Below are 15,503 nucleotides of genomic sequence, written 5' to 3'. Positions count from 1 at the left end.
CCTCACAGATAAAATTGGGCACCTCTGATTGTTGCCACGTGCTTCAGAGCCCATGGAGATCAGGGCCATGAGAGAGTGGTGCAGTATAAGCACAACTTTAGCCCTGGAAAAACCTGTCTTCAGTCATTGTTAATTCACATAGTTGTATCAGTCCAAAGTCTGGAGCACTGAACTGTAAATGCCTTGAGGGTTACAGGCATATTCTCATCTACTTAAGATCCTGTGGTCTAACATAGTGCCTGAGACACAATAACGGTATTTGCTGAAAAAAACAAATGAACTATTTTGGCAGAAAATATAATTATATTCGATCTTTACTTTAAACTTCTAGAATGTCATATAAATTATATGTACCTTAAAAAGACACCAGAAAGTCTCTTCCTAAATATTTTGATATTTGGATTCCAAAAGATCTCTTATAAATTCACAGAATTCAGAGGCACTGCCCTTTAACTCAGAAAGGTCTACGTCAATTCATATCAGATTAGATCTAAGTGCTACTTGTTGTGTAAGACAGGGTGAAAAGAATATTCTCAGGTTTACACAGGGTTATTAGGAGACTTGAAAATGAAAATCAAAGGTCATAATAATGTATATTTCAAAATTGCTAAAAGAATACATTGTTAACATTCTTACCACATTAACAAATGGTAATTTGGTGAGGTGATAGATATGTTATTATTTACCAAAAATAGATACATTTTTAAAGTACAAAAAAAATCCCCAAAATTTTGAACTTTGTGGTTTTAGCAGGAATTAAAACCCTGGGTCAATATATAGCCATAAGTTTTAACAACAGCATTATGTCAAGCAGTCACTTGCAAACCACATGAAACTCAAATTTTATGAAGTGTCACAATAGCCTCATTGAAATTATTTCCCAAATATTGACACTAAGAAAGCAAACAAAATATCAACCCTGCCGCTCAGACTTAAACCTTCTAGGCTGCCTGATTCAGGCAGTAACAGACAAGGTGTTTTTATGTCGTCCCTCACACTGACTCTGTCTTCCAAATGCCGTCATATGACTTTTGCTAATTCTTTCTTAGAAAATGTGCAAAAAGGATTTCCATAGAGGTCTTTGGAGATTTCCTGTGTCCTCATGTGTGTAATAGGTTGGGTCATGTAATAATGAAGGAAAAAGGAAGAACGGGGATTCTATTTTACGTATTTTTCTCCTTCCGGCCATTGAAAGAGGGAAAAAAGGAAAAGGGAAAATTATACCATACAGATGATGTCAGTGTTAAATTAAATTGAGATCACATGTTTGGCTGTGGCAGCTGTAATCTTTTGATTATTGAAGAGATTGTTGGTAATGAAATACATTTGTAAGAAATATTTTTAGTGTAAACTGTATACATGCACAAACTGTGAGCTATGCATCTAATAAAATGATAGATTTAGAAATTGCCTGGTACCTAAATTCATGTTTTTCAAATAGCTATTTATAGAAAGAAAAGTGATATTTAAGCTATCATAGTAGAATATTATAATCTGCCTTATATTACCTTAGATAATAGTCCCATATTTTAAAATAATGTAAAAACCATTCAATTATTTATTCATGCCTAAGTTATATAAATTGGAAGATTTGGGGAATTGTGCAAGAAAAGAATTATTTTATCCAAAAGTAAGGCCTCACTGTCATGGCTTAAAGAGATTGCCACAAAACAAGTTATACTACAGATAAAAAATAAACCAAACCAACATGAATTTTTAATCAATAAAATTTTTTATAGACATTAAAAACAAGTATTAATTTTAAGTTTTTCTCTTATGAAATGAAACATCAGTGTATCTGGCTGTGCTATATGTTCAATATGTATTTCTCTTCCTGATAGGTCCTTGACACTTACTGTAAAATCTCCACAGAACTAGATGATGATCTCAGCCTGGGGAGAGCCTATGAAGCCATAGCCAAGGTCCTGCAGAGGTAAGTTAGCACATCCTCGTCTTGCTGTCACTGTGAATTCACTCAACTGTGAAAGGCTTAAATTGTTTGAGGTCTGTCGCTTTCCATTACCGCCTGCTTAAATTTTAAGCAGTGCCCTTCTTAAGTGACCCTTTCATCGTAAGTTACTTTAAACCATTTTGGTATTTTAAAATACGCATCTAAACTCCTCTTTGTCTGTGCCTCCTTCGTTGTATTTTCTTTTTGGTTTTCTGTAAGTTTAGTGATGACCTTGAATAGAAGAGAAAAAAATCAGGTCACATCTCACAAGTTAAGAAAGCAGAGAGCACAGAAATATGTAGTTCGCTTCAGTGGCTGTGGCTCACCGTAACCTTTCCAGATCTCTTCTTTGAGGAAAGTTTCCATTTATGCTTCAGTCACGCTTTTCCGTTAAGACATCTCCCCTTTGAGCACATCTGGATAAACAACTGGAGTTAAAACCAATATTTCCAATATTTCATTTAAAACAGAAAATGTTAGATACCTGAACAACTTCTGATACCTATTTTTCCATGGAAGGCATATCATTCATCCTTCAGTCATTGTCTTGCAATCATTGTTTACTCCATTTGATTGTTATAGAGTAGCATTATGACTTAAGAAATAATAACAATAAGAGAAGTTATCGGTTAAGGCCTTGGTTTTTACTATGTTATCTTATATCCAAGATACAGCTTTTTAATAATAGTAATGTTGGTAGCAGTAACTATAGTAACAGATATAGATTGTGTTAAGTTCTAATTTCTTTCCATTTATATCAGTTGTAAACACATACAGGGAGGTGTTTTAAAAGTAAAACTGTTATTTGAAAGACATTTGAAACATTAAAAAGTACCTAGTGAAGTAAAATTGGAATCATTATATAAGTACCATTACTAATATAATAATCATAGTTTAAAATATCAGTACCAATGAAATTAAAGATATCCTACAAAATAAGTAAAATGCAGTAATCACTGGATAAATGGTTTAGGAATGCAGACATATTTAGAAGGAGAGGCCAGGCACGTTGGCTCATGCTTGTAATCCCAGCACTTTGGGAGGCCGAGGTGAGCAGATCACCTGAGGTAAGGAGTTTGAGATCAGCCTGGCCAACACGGTGAAACCCCCCCTCTACTAAAAATACCAAAGGAAAAAAAAAAAAAAGATTAGTTGGCCATGGAGGTGGGCTCCTGTAATCCCAGCTACTTGGGAGGCTGAGGCAGGAGAATCACTTGAACCTGGGAGGTGGCGGTTGCAGTGAGCCGAGATTGCACTCCAGCCAGGGCATCAAGAGTGAAACTCTGTCTCAAAAAAAAAAAAAAAAAAAGAAAAGAAAAGAAAAAGAAAAAAAGAAAGAAAGAAAAAAAAAGGAAAAGGAGAGTATGGGTGTTTACCCAAGAAAGACAGAGCCAGTCATGGGTAAGGCAAGCAGCCTGTGAATGTTGTGATCCTTCTAAATAAAGATTGGTAACTAGTCCATGGAAGACCAACTCAGCTATTTTTTAAAACTTTTACTTCCAAACAACAACCCAGAAGATGCAGATGGTTGAATACAAAGAAGAGACTGATAAGAATTCAATTTATGTCTATTTGGAACAAACCAGCTCTGCTGATTGTACATTTGATTATGAACTTACTTGACTCTGCTGTTATCACTGCCCAAAAATCAGCAGAAAAGGACTGCATTCTTTGCTTTGCTTTGTAGGAGCATATAAATGTATCCCCTAACATGTTTATAAAATAATTTTTACAAAATGACATTTCCATTGTGTTCCAGCATAACTAGAGAGATAAGCTGAGTGTGGTGGTGGGGTCCTGTAATCCCAATTATTTGGGAGGCTGAGACGGGAAGATCTATGGAGCCCAGGAGTTTGAGTCCAACCTGGGCAACATAGCAAGACCTCATCTCAAAAATAAATCAATTAATTAATAAAGAGATAAAACTTCAAGGGAAAAATTTATTTATAAACATCTACTAAGCACTTACTATGTCACAGGACAAATATTGAAATGTCCCTTTGGTTACTGATAGTCTTTATAATTATTTTTGAAACTTCCAGAGACATAAGCCTGTCTTCAAATAATTCTCACCTCTTAGCTTTGTTTCTTACCTGGAATATTTTAGCCTCCATCCCAGGATTTGAATTCCTGGTCGATACAGTCAAAGCTAAGTGAAGAGCTGAACAATTATCTGGTGAATTTTGGCACTAACAGGCAATCTGATGTTTTAATTTGCCTATTTAAGTATTATTTGGAGCTTGGGAGTGGGACGGGACAGAGCTATATTTGATGTATCATGAAGCTGAATGTGTTTTGGGTAGGACTGGGGACCATTCTGTTCCAATACTCTCAGCAGCCTGCCAATGTGCCTGAGGGCAAACATTTAAAGGAGCAAGAAGATTTGTCCCCCATTTTACTTTTATGCCAAGTAAACTAATTCTTTTTGTAAGAATTCCTGGCCAGGCACAATGGCTCACACTTGTAATCCCAGCACTTTGGGAGGCCAAAGTGTGAGGATCACTTAAGTGCAGAAGTTCGAGACCAGCCTGGGCCACATAGTGAGAACCTATCTCTATTTAAAAAAAAAAAAAAAAATTAATTAAAAAAAGAATTCCCATCTACTAAAGTACAATAAAGCCACCAGTGATTTCATGGTAGACATGGATTCTTAATTTTATAATGTTATACAATGCACAAGACAGTGCAGAGGATGCATATTCTGAGGTCGTAGTGAAAAAGTATCCCAAGGCCACAACCAGCTTTCCAATCCAAATCTGTGATTTTGCAGCATCGTTGTTGGTTACAGAGGAGCACTCAGGGAGTGCAAGCCTCCACATATTATTTCAACATCTGTGCAAAATAATTCAAAAGGGTGATCTACTAACAGGCAGATGTTTCCAAACCTAAAATTCTATAAGATAGACAACAGCATCCTGAATAGCGTAAAGCATTATTAAATCAAGTCCACTCATTGAATAAATGCTTTGATGTAAATTCTGTGATCATTTTTAGAACATTTTGCTTGAAAGACTTGATATCCTTCAGTAAACATGCATGTGCACACAAACACACATGCACATACCCACACACATAAACACAAACACACACATGTACCAGCCCTTTCATAGCCCTAAATTGTCCTTCTCAGGTTAGTAGCAACATGCAAGAAACAGACTACAGCCCAAATAGAGGAAATTATGGTGGTGGCAGCTGAGAAATAAATCAAATTGCATATGAAGCTTAGCATCACCTCTAAATCTCTTTTTCCTAACCTATGCAATTGCACAAGTTTCACTAATGGTAGCCCTATCTCTATAAACATATTTTATATCTTTAAAGGAAATGGAAGAGGATAGCCATGTCTAGGATAAGTGTGTGTCTAAGGCCATCAACTGAGCGTGCATGAACGGTGAATAAGATCTAAGGCTGGAAGCTTCTAAAATGGTTATAAGAATTTATACTAAGCCCTCAATTGAAAAACACACCACAATCCCTCAAGACTGAGGATTTGGTAATACAGAGTTGCCTGTCTAGTGATATTATTAATAGATACAGACTTGGTGTTAGAGTTATTGGGGAAGGTGTTAAGTGAACAAGTTTTGTTATTTTTGCCAATGATCTGAATAATATTAATTGCATAAGACTTTAAGCAACATAGCAGAAAATAAGCATTTGTAATACTGTTCTTCCCCCGCTTGGAATAATAGTGAAGAAAAGAGTTGATGTTCTAAAATACTAAAAATTGCCTTGTGAAACTACAATAAAAGCTAGAATTATGGTCCATAAAACAAAGAGAAAGTGAGTTGAGAAATTACAAGTAAATATTATTATTATACAGACAGACAGTTTGAGTAAATACAGAGAGGGAAAATCCCTATATTTTCCTCATGGCATTTCTTTTTTTGCCTCATTTACTGAAGTAGTTCATTTACAGAAGTGTCACAACTTTCCAAAATACTCAGATTATTAAAAAAAATACAGAGAAAAATTTCACAAAAATATGTTTAATACATATTGGTCACAACTAACCCATCTCTGGGTTTATTCCATACCAATTGTAAATTTTCTTGCAAACTCGAGTTAAATTATTTCCTAGAAAACTTTCCACAATGGAGATCTTTAAATCAATCAGCACAAAGTTTCAAGTGTGAAAATTACCTTTCTGTTATAGCTGAAAATTAATTTTTTCTTGCTTGAGAGAAATGACACGCCCTAGTAATTTTCATATATTCTTTAAAATGGAACATCCGGGCTTTGATGTGAAATTTCCTAAAAATGACCAAAAAAATACATCAAAACATATCTATTAATTCATGAAATTAAGAATAGCTTTTTGCATTTTCTCCTGTCACTGATCCCATTTGCCTTATTACTTTCATCTGTGGCCCACAAACTTGGTGGCACAATCAACAAACCCCTTAGTGGCTGTTTCATCTCTGCTCTATTTGATTTCTTCTCTCTGAGTAAATGATTAAGTTTTCATGCATTGGTTCAACCAAAATCTATGTTCACTCAACCACATCCTTTATTGATTACTTCTACTGCAAACAGTAGGCCAAGTGTGATATACATAATTGGACAGTTGTCAAGGGACGTGGGTGTTAACGGTCCTGTTTTCCCAGTTGGAAACTGGAATCACCTTGATACACAAATAGTCTGCACTGTTTCATTCTCATTCTTTGGACCGAGGAGTCCTGTTCCTCCGAATATATGTTTTTAACTCTCTAAGGTCTGGTTGAATGAATTTAATGATTATACCATATAATATGCTGTTCAAGTTGCACCTGTGCACTGCATATAGAAAACTGGAATTAATATTTATCTAACATTTTAACCTTGTCCTTTAACTTATACAAATAAGCTGTAGCTTTTCTATAAGAAAATATTCCATGTTTTCCCCTTCCATAAAAAGAATGGCTTCTGAATCTGTTGCTAACTTTTAAATTTGGAAAACCTTTAACCAGCATATAATGTTAATATTTCAGATGTTGCATTAACAGCTTTGCTGACTGTAGATCTCTACATTCATTGAGTAAAGCAAATGACTTACAATAATAAGACTTTGTTTCTCTAGCATTATTCATTAGAGCAAATTCTAGATAATTTTGTATGTTTTGGAGATCTGTTGCTCCTCTGGAAGAAAAATGACTTGAATTACCCAGCAATAGTTTTTTTTATACTATTTTGTGTTTCTCATACTCTAAACTTAGTTTTCTTGCTTGTTTCTTTGTTTGCACGTATCTTGATTTAACAATCCTCAGCAGGCCAAATCTAATTGAAAATGTACTTTCTTCAAAAATATATTGGTTTTTAGAAACATGAATATAAATAAGCTTCAGCGAGTCCATCTTAGCTAAATAATTAATAATCATAATTTTCCCTAAGGTTTTAAAGAGATATTCAGAGAAATCATCATTTTTCCCCCATCAATTTTTCTTGAATATTATAGTCTAGGAAAGAGTGTGAAAAATTAACAATTTGATAGAACATTTTTAGTCCTAGAACCACAAGTTCGCTCAAAATTCTAAATATTTTCTTTATTAATATTTTATACTCAAGCTCTCTCGATAACTTTTAGTTTCACAAAACAAATATTTAAATTAAAATAATTGGTGAACCTCTCATTATATTTTACTCTATGCCTGCATTTGAAAATTTCCTCCAATAATTCATATTTTTTTCTGGAGAATTGACCTATGCCTATATGTGGAAGATCAGTCATAATTTTGGTATGAAAAAGTGAGGACAGACTTTTAAAAAGTTGTGTTCACAGCTGCAGTAACATAAAATTTCATCCTATTTCTGATGTGTAGAACACTCTTTTATCAATAAGAGAAAAAAAAGTATTTGATAGTACTTGATATTCAAGTAAACAAAAAATGTGAGCTCTTTGATTTTTCCCCTTAGGAAATAGACACCAGGACTTTATGTGACTGATTTGCAGAGCATACATTCAAATCCGAGTGTTTAATTCATCATATGATGAATGTTTTCAGGAAGGATTGCTTAGCTAAATTGAATTTGCCTCTTGGCTTGTGGTAGACAATGTCAAGTAGAGAGCTGTCAATGTGATAGTTGTTTATTTCACTGAGAGACAATAATAACGCAAGTGCCATTTATTGAATCCCTACTACATGCCAAACTATACATTTACACAATTTTTCATCCCACAGCAACTTGTGGCCATTTTTAAAATGAAGAAACAAAAGTTTTCTTTAGTTTCATAACTTTAGTATAATCAAAGTTATTAATCTAAGAGGCCGAGCTGATATTCAAACCTACATCTTTCTAAATTCCACCATAACTCATTTTGACTTTAAAGTAATCTAACTTATTTTTACAAACATATCAGTGTTTACCTGTGAAAATGAATGTTTTTCAAATCCTGGGAGGTTATGCAAGGAGATAACCCTAATCCTACCAATACTTTTTAAAAATAAACTCCATTGAAAATACATTCTGGGGCATATAGAAATGCTACTGGTGGGTGCAGGGCCAAGATGGCCTACTAGAAGCTGGGGCTCCCATCAAAATAAACCATAATAAGTGAGTGAATCCTTCACCAGCAACCAAAGTATCCAGGTTCTGTCATCAAAATTGACTAGAAGGCAGGTGTGACCCACAGAGAGAGGGAAGAGCAGTGTGGTGTGGTGGCCCACCTGAGAGCCACACGGGGAAGAGGAGCCCCCTCCCTCCAGCCAAGGGATGTGGGCACAGACACGGATGAAGGATCAAATGGATGAAGTGGCAGAAGTAGGCTACAGAAGATGGGTAACAAAAACCTACGATGAGTTAAGGGAGCATGTTCTAACCCAATGCAAACAAGCTAAGAACCTTGATAAAAGGTTAGAGGAGTTCCTAACTAGAATAACCAGTTTAGAGAGGAACATAAACGACCTGATGGAGCTGAAAAACACAGCACGAGAACTTCATGAAGTGTACACAAGTATCAACAGCTGAATCAGCCAAGCAGAAGAAAGGATATCAGAGTGTGAAGGCCATCTTACTGAAATAAGACATGCAAACAAAAATAGAGAAAAAAGAATGAAAAGGAATGAACAAAGCCTCCAAGAAATATGGGATTTCATAAAAAGACCAAACCTACAATTGATTGGAGTACCAGAGGAGATGAAGAGAATTGAAACAAGCTAGAAAATACACTTCAGGATATTATCCAGGAGAATTTTCCCAACCTAGCAAGACAAGCCAACATGGAAATTCAGGAAATACAGAGAACACCATTAATATACTCCATGAGAATATCAACCGCAAGAAGCATGATGATCAGATTCTCCAAGGTCGAAATGAAGGAAAAACTGTTAAGGGCAGCCAGAGAATGATTCAAAAAGACAAAGAAGGGCATTACATAATGGTAAAGGGAACAATTCAACAAGACTAATTTGTAACTAATTATTCTAAATATATATGCACCCAATGAAGGAGCACCCAGATTCATAAAGCAAGTTCTTAGAGACCTACAAAGAGACTTAGTCTCCCACACAATAATAGTGGGAGACTTTAACAACCCACTGTCAGTATTAGGCAGATTAACGAGACAGAAAATTAACAAGAATATTCAGGACTTGAACTCAGTTCTGGGTCAAGTGGACCTAGTAGACAGCTACAGAACTCTCTACCCCAAATCAACAGAATATACACTCTTCTCAGTGCCACATGGCACTTATTCTAAAATTGACCACATAATTGGAAGTAAAACACTCCTCAGCAAATACAAAAGAACTGAAGTCATAACAAACAGTCTCTCAGATCACAGTGCAATCAAGTTAGAATTCAGGATTAAGAAACTCACTCAAAACTGCAAAATTACATGGAAATTGAACAACTTGATCCTGAATGACTACTGGGTAAATAATGAAATTAGGATGGAAATTAAGAAGTTCTTTGAAACCAATGAGAATAAAGAGACAACATAACAGAAACTCTAAGACACAGCTAAAACAGTGTTAAGAGGGAAATTTATAGCACTAAATGCCCACAGGAGAAAGTGGAAAAAATCTAAAATAGACACCCTAACCTCACAATTAAAAGAGTTTGAGAGGTGAGAGCAAACTAATCCAAAAGCTAGCAGAAAACAAGAAATAACTAACATCATAGAGGAATTGAGGGAGATAGAAACACGAAAAATCCTCCAAAAAAATCAATGAATCCAGGAGCTGGTTTTATGAAAAAATTAACAAAATTGATAAACTGCTAGCAAGACTAATAAAGAAGAGAAAGAAGAATCAAATTGACACAATAAAAAATGATAAAGGGGATATCACCAGTGACCCCACAGAAATACAAACTACCACTACAGAATACGGTAAACACCTCTACACAAATAAACTAGACAATATAGAAGAATTGGATAAATTCCTGGATGCATACACCTTACCAAGACTAAACCAGAAAGAAGTCGGATCCCTGAATAGGCTAATAATAAGCTCTGAAATTGTGGCAGTAATTAATAGCCTAACAACCAAAAAATCCCAGGACCAGACAAATTCACAGCTGAATTCTTCCAGATATACAAAGAGAAGCTGGTACTATTCCTCTGGAACTATTCCAAACAATTGAAAAAGAGGGAATTTCCTCTAACTCATTTTATGAAGCCAGCATCATCCTGTTACCAAAATCGGGAAGAGACACAACAAAAAAAGAAAATTTCAGGCCAATATCCCTGATGAACATCAATGTGAAAATCCTCAATAAAATACTGGCAAACTGATTCCAGCAGCACATTAAAAACTTATCCACCACAATCAAGTCAGCTTTATCCCTGGGATGCAAGGCTGGTTCAACATAAGCAAATCAATAAATGTAATCAATCACATAAACCAGAACCAATGACAAAGCCCACAGGATTACCTCAATAGATGCAGAAAAGGCCTTCGATAAAATTCAACATCCCTTCATGTTAAAAACTCTCAATAAAGTAGGTATCGATGGAACATCTCTCAAAATCACAAGAGCTATTTATGGCAAACCTACAGCCAATATACTGAATACGCAAAAGCTGAAAGCATTCCCTTTGAAAACTGACACAAGACAAGGATACCTTCTTTCACCACTTCTATTCAACATAATATTGGGCGTTCTGGCCAGGGCAATCAGGCAAGAGAAAGAAATAAAGCGTATTCAAACAGGAAGAGAGGAAGTCAAATTGTCTCTGTTTGCAGATGACATGATTGTATATTTAGAAAATCCCATCGTCTCAGCCCAAAACCTCCTTAAGCTGAGAAGCAACTTCAGCAAAGTCTCAGGATACAAAATCAATGTGCAAAAATCATAAGTATTCCTTTACACCAACAGTAGGCAAGCAGAGAGCCAAATCATGAATGAACTCCCATTCACAATTGCTACAAAGAGAATAAAATACCTAGGAATGCAGCTAACAAGAGATGTGAAGGACCTCTTCAAGGAGCACTACAAACCACTACTCAAGGAAATAAGAGAGAAAACAAACAAATGGAGAAACATTCCATCTCCATGGATAGAAAGAATGAATATCTTGAAAATGGCCATACTGCTCAAAGTAATTTATAGATTCAATGCTATTCCCATCAAACTACCATTGACATTCTTCACAGAATTAGAAAAAACTATTTTAAATTTCATGTGGAATCAAAGAAGACCCCGGATAGCCAAGACAATCTTAAGCAAAAAGAACAAAGCTGGAGGCATCATGCTACCTGACTTCAAACTATACTACAAGGCTGCAGTAACCAAAACAGCATGGTACTGGTACCAAAACAGACATATAGACCAGTGGATCAGAACAAAGACCTCAGAAATAACACCACACATCTACAACTATCTGATCTTCAACAAGCCTGACAAAAACAATCAATGGGGAAAGGATCTCCTATTAAGTAAATGGTGCTGGGAAAACTGGCTAACCATATGAAGAAAACTGAAACTGGACCCCTTCTTTACACCTTATACAAAAACTAACACAAGATGAATTAAAGACTTAAATGTAAAACCCCAAACCATAAAAACCCTAGAAGTAAACCTAGGCAATACCATTCAGGACATAGGCATGGGCAATGACTTCATGACAAAAACATCAAAAGCATTGCAATAAAAACAAAAATTGACAAATGGGATCTAATTAAACTAAAGAGCTTCTGCGCAGCAAAAGAAACTATCATCAGAGTGAACAGGCAATCTACAGAATGGGAGAACACTTTTGCAATCTACCCATCTGACAAAGGTCTAATATCCAGAATTTTCAAGGAACTTAAATATATTCACAAGGAAAAAAAAACCCCATCAAAAAGTGGGCAAAGGATATGAACAGACACTTCTCAAAAGAAGACATTTATGCAGCCAACAAACATGAAAAAAAGCTCTACATCACTGATCATCATAGAAATGCAAATCAAAACCACAAGGAGATACCATCTTACGCCAGTCAGAATGGCAATTATTAAAAAGTCAGGAAACAATAGATTCTGGTGAGACTGTGGAGAAATAGGAACACTTTTACACTGTTGGTGGAAGTGTAAATTAGTTCAACCATTGTGGAAGACAGTATGGCGATTCCTCAAAGATCTAGAAGCAGCAATATCATTTGACTCAGTAATCCCATTACTGGATTTATACCTAAGGATCCTACAGAAAATGATTCAGTAAACCTATAAAGACACATGCACACGTATGTTTATTGCAGCACTATTTACAATAGCAAAGACATGGAACTAACCCAAATGCCCATCAATGATAGACTGGATAAAGAAAATGTGGTACATACACCATGGAATACTATGCAGCCATAAAAAGGAATGAGATCACATGCTTTGTGGGGACATGGATGAAGCTGGAAGCCACCATCCTCAGCAAACTAGCACAGGAACAGAAAACCAAACACCGCATGTTCTCACTCTTAAGTGGGAGTTGAACACTGAGAACACATGGACACAGAAAGGAGAACAACACACACCAGGGCCTGTGGAAGGGTGGGGAGTGAGGGGAGGGAGCTTAGAGGATGGGTCAATAGGTGCAGCAAACCACCATGACCCACGTAGACCTATGTAACAAACCTGCACGTTCTACACATGTATTCCCCCCACTTTTTATTTTGTTTTAAGAAAATACTTTCTGAACTTGCAACATACTCTTTTAAACAGCCCCAGTTGAGAGGTGGGCTCAGTCTTTAGAAATAGCCAAAAGAATTTGGAGTCACATTTAGAAAACCTAGAAAACAAAAACAACAACAACAACAACAAAAACACTACACATGTTTTTATGAGGATAGGCAAATGAATGTACTCCAGGTTTCAAAGCACTATATACAAGTCAGTACCTGTCACAGTTGATCCCATGTATGAGTTTATACACTTACTTCTCCAAGTTGACAGTGAAACACTTCAAGCACAGGAACCCTATTCCCCAGCAACTAGCAAATTTTGGGACATTTGCTAGACTCCTAAAGTTTCTTGATGTTACTGGAATATCCAAGGGTCAGGAGTTTACAGTCTTAGACTCCAAACATCTATATGCCTTAAGGTTCTCACAGTTTACCTGGATGCTTAGCTTCATGTGTGCAGCATATGTGTCTCCCTTCTCAAATTTTCAACATTACTTCATTCAAAAATGTATTAATGCTTACTACATGACAAATTGTCTGCTAGAAATTATGTCTTCCTGAACATTTTGTGAGGATATGTAACACTTGTATATGTGACTTTAGTGACACCAGAGCTTCCACTACCAATGAAAGCTTTCAAGAACAAGCTAGTATTCACCTTTTATAAACTTTTAAAAGGTTTTTTTTTTTTTTAAAAAAAACAGCTTTAGTGAGACATAATTCATATGCTATACAATTATGACTTTAACAATTGTAGACTTTAAAAATCTACAATTTAAAAGAGTCCTCACTTTAAAAGTTTAATACAATTCAGTGGTTTTTAGTATACTCACAGGATTGAGCAACCATGGCCACTATCTAATTTCAATCACCCTAAAAGGAAACCTTGTACCCATTATTTGTCATTTCTCAATCCTCCACTTTCCTCAGCCTCTAGCGACCAGTAGCCTACTTTCCATCTCATGGATTTGCCATTCTGGACATATTGTGTAAATGGGCTCATATGGTGTGTGATCTTCTGTTGTCTGGTTTCTTTCAGTTAGCATATTTTCAAGTTTCATCCATGTTGCAACATGCATCGCTACCTCATTCTTTTATTTATTTATTTATTTATTTATTTATTTTGATTTTGAGTCTCACTCTGTTGCCCAGGCTGGAGTGCAGTGGCGCAATCTCAGCTCACTGCAAGCTCCACCTCCTGTGTTCATGCCATTCTCCTGCCTCAGCCTCCCAAGTAGCTGGGACTTCAGTTACCCGCTACTACGCCCAGCTAATTTTTTATATTTTTAGTAGAGGCGGGGGTTTCACCATGTTAGCCAGGATGGTCTCGATCTCCTGACCTCATGATCCACCTGTCTGGGCCTCCAAAGTGCTGGGATTACAGGTGTGAGCCACCGCACCTGGCCTACCTCATTCATTTTTAAGACTGTATAATATTTCATTGTAGGTATATACCATATTTTGTTTACCCATTCATCAGTTGATACACATTTCAATTGTTTTCATGCCTTGGCTATTATGATTAATGCTGCTATGAACTTTCATGTATATGACTTTTTGTGTTGACATATTTTTGCTTCACTTGGGTATATATTTTGGAGTAAAATTTCTGGGTCATATGGTAACTCTATGTTAAAGTTTTCGAGGAACTGCCAAGTTGTTAAGAAGATGTACCATTTTACATTTCCATTAGCAATGCATGAGGATTTAAAAGTTTCAGTTTTAACTCAATGTATGCTCCAACAAAAACAAGCCATGTATTTTTAATTTCGTATTTACACATTAAATCTCATTATCCTGATAACCATCTTGCATTTTCTACAGGAAAGACACAAGATACTTTCTCTTTATTGTGACATTAAGTAAGATGATACTCCATTGATGTCCTATTTCATTCATTCTAGCCAAGGAAATACGACAGAAGCAATTAAATACTTGAAAAAATTTGTGAAAATTGCAAGAAACAATTTTCAAAGCCTAGATTTTGTGAGAGCAAGTACAATGCTTGGGGACATCTACAATGAAAAAGTGAGTCTATGTGTTTCTTGTTTCTAGAGAAATTTGCAGTGTTTAGGGAGAAATTTGCTGTTTTAAAAGTCTCTTCTCATGTTATCCTTGCCTTCCCACCATATATTATGCAGAATGGCCCTGGACTGCAGGATGTAGTTAATGCCCATGGCAACGACTAGGAGGAGAAATGCCTCCTCCTCCTCCTCCTCCTCCTCCTCCTCTTCCAATACCTTAGGGCCATGTGGGACAGTCCTTATGAGCTGCTAACCCTGATTCATAGTTTCACATCCAGTGAGGATTCTAACTGACATTGGATTTGAGGAGCAATTAAAATATTTAATTCAAAGGAAATTGATTATAACTGTTGGCTATTATCTGCTTCCAATGACATTCATCTCTCTCACTCCAAATTCTTTATTAATCCAGCTGTGGCACCCCTGCTAGTTTCCTTGGGAGAAGAAACGACAA

The 15,503-nt window shown here is 36.0% G+C and overlaps 1 protein-coding gene across 1 annotated transcript in view; it reads left to right on the top strand.

Annotated features, from left to right (window-relative positions):
- The window catches only part of TTC29 (tetratricopeptide repeat domain 29), a 262,985-nt gene that overhangs the window by 117,762 nt on the left and 129,720 nt on the right, over nucleotides 1-15,503 (top strand). Inside the window, exons 9-11 of the mRNA XM_078002717.1 lie at nucleotides 1,842-1,933; nucleotides 3,994-4,147; nucleotides 14,930-15,053. Coding sequence (XP_077858843.1) covers nucleotides 1,842-1,933; nucleotides 3,994-4,108 — 207 coding nt within the window. The 3' untranslated portion in view covers nucleotides 4,109-4,147; nucleotides 14,930-15,053. The remainder of the gene's footprint in view (nucleotides 1-1,841; nucleotides 1,934-3,993; nucleotides 4,148-14,929; nucleotides 15,054-15,503) is intronic.

This window comes from Macaca mulatta, chromosome 5 (genome assembly GCF_049350105.2).
Source record: "Macaca mulatta isolate MMU2019108-1 chromosome 5, T2T-MMU8v2.0, whole genome shotgun sequence".
Classification (NCBI taxonomy): Eukaryota; Metazoa; Chordata; class Mammalia; order Primates; family Cercopithecidae; genus Macaca; species Macaca mulatta.
This window is presented reverse-complemented; position numbering and strand designations above follow the sequence as displayed.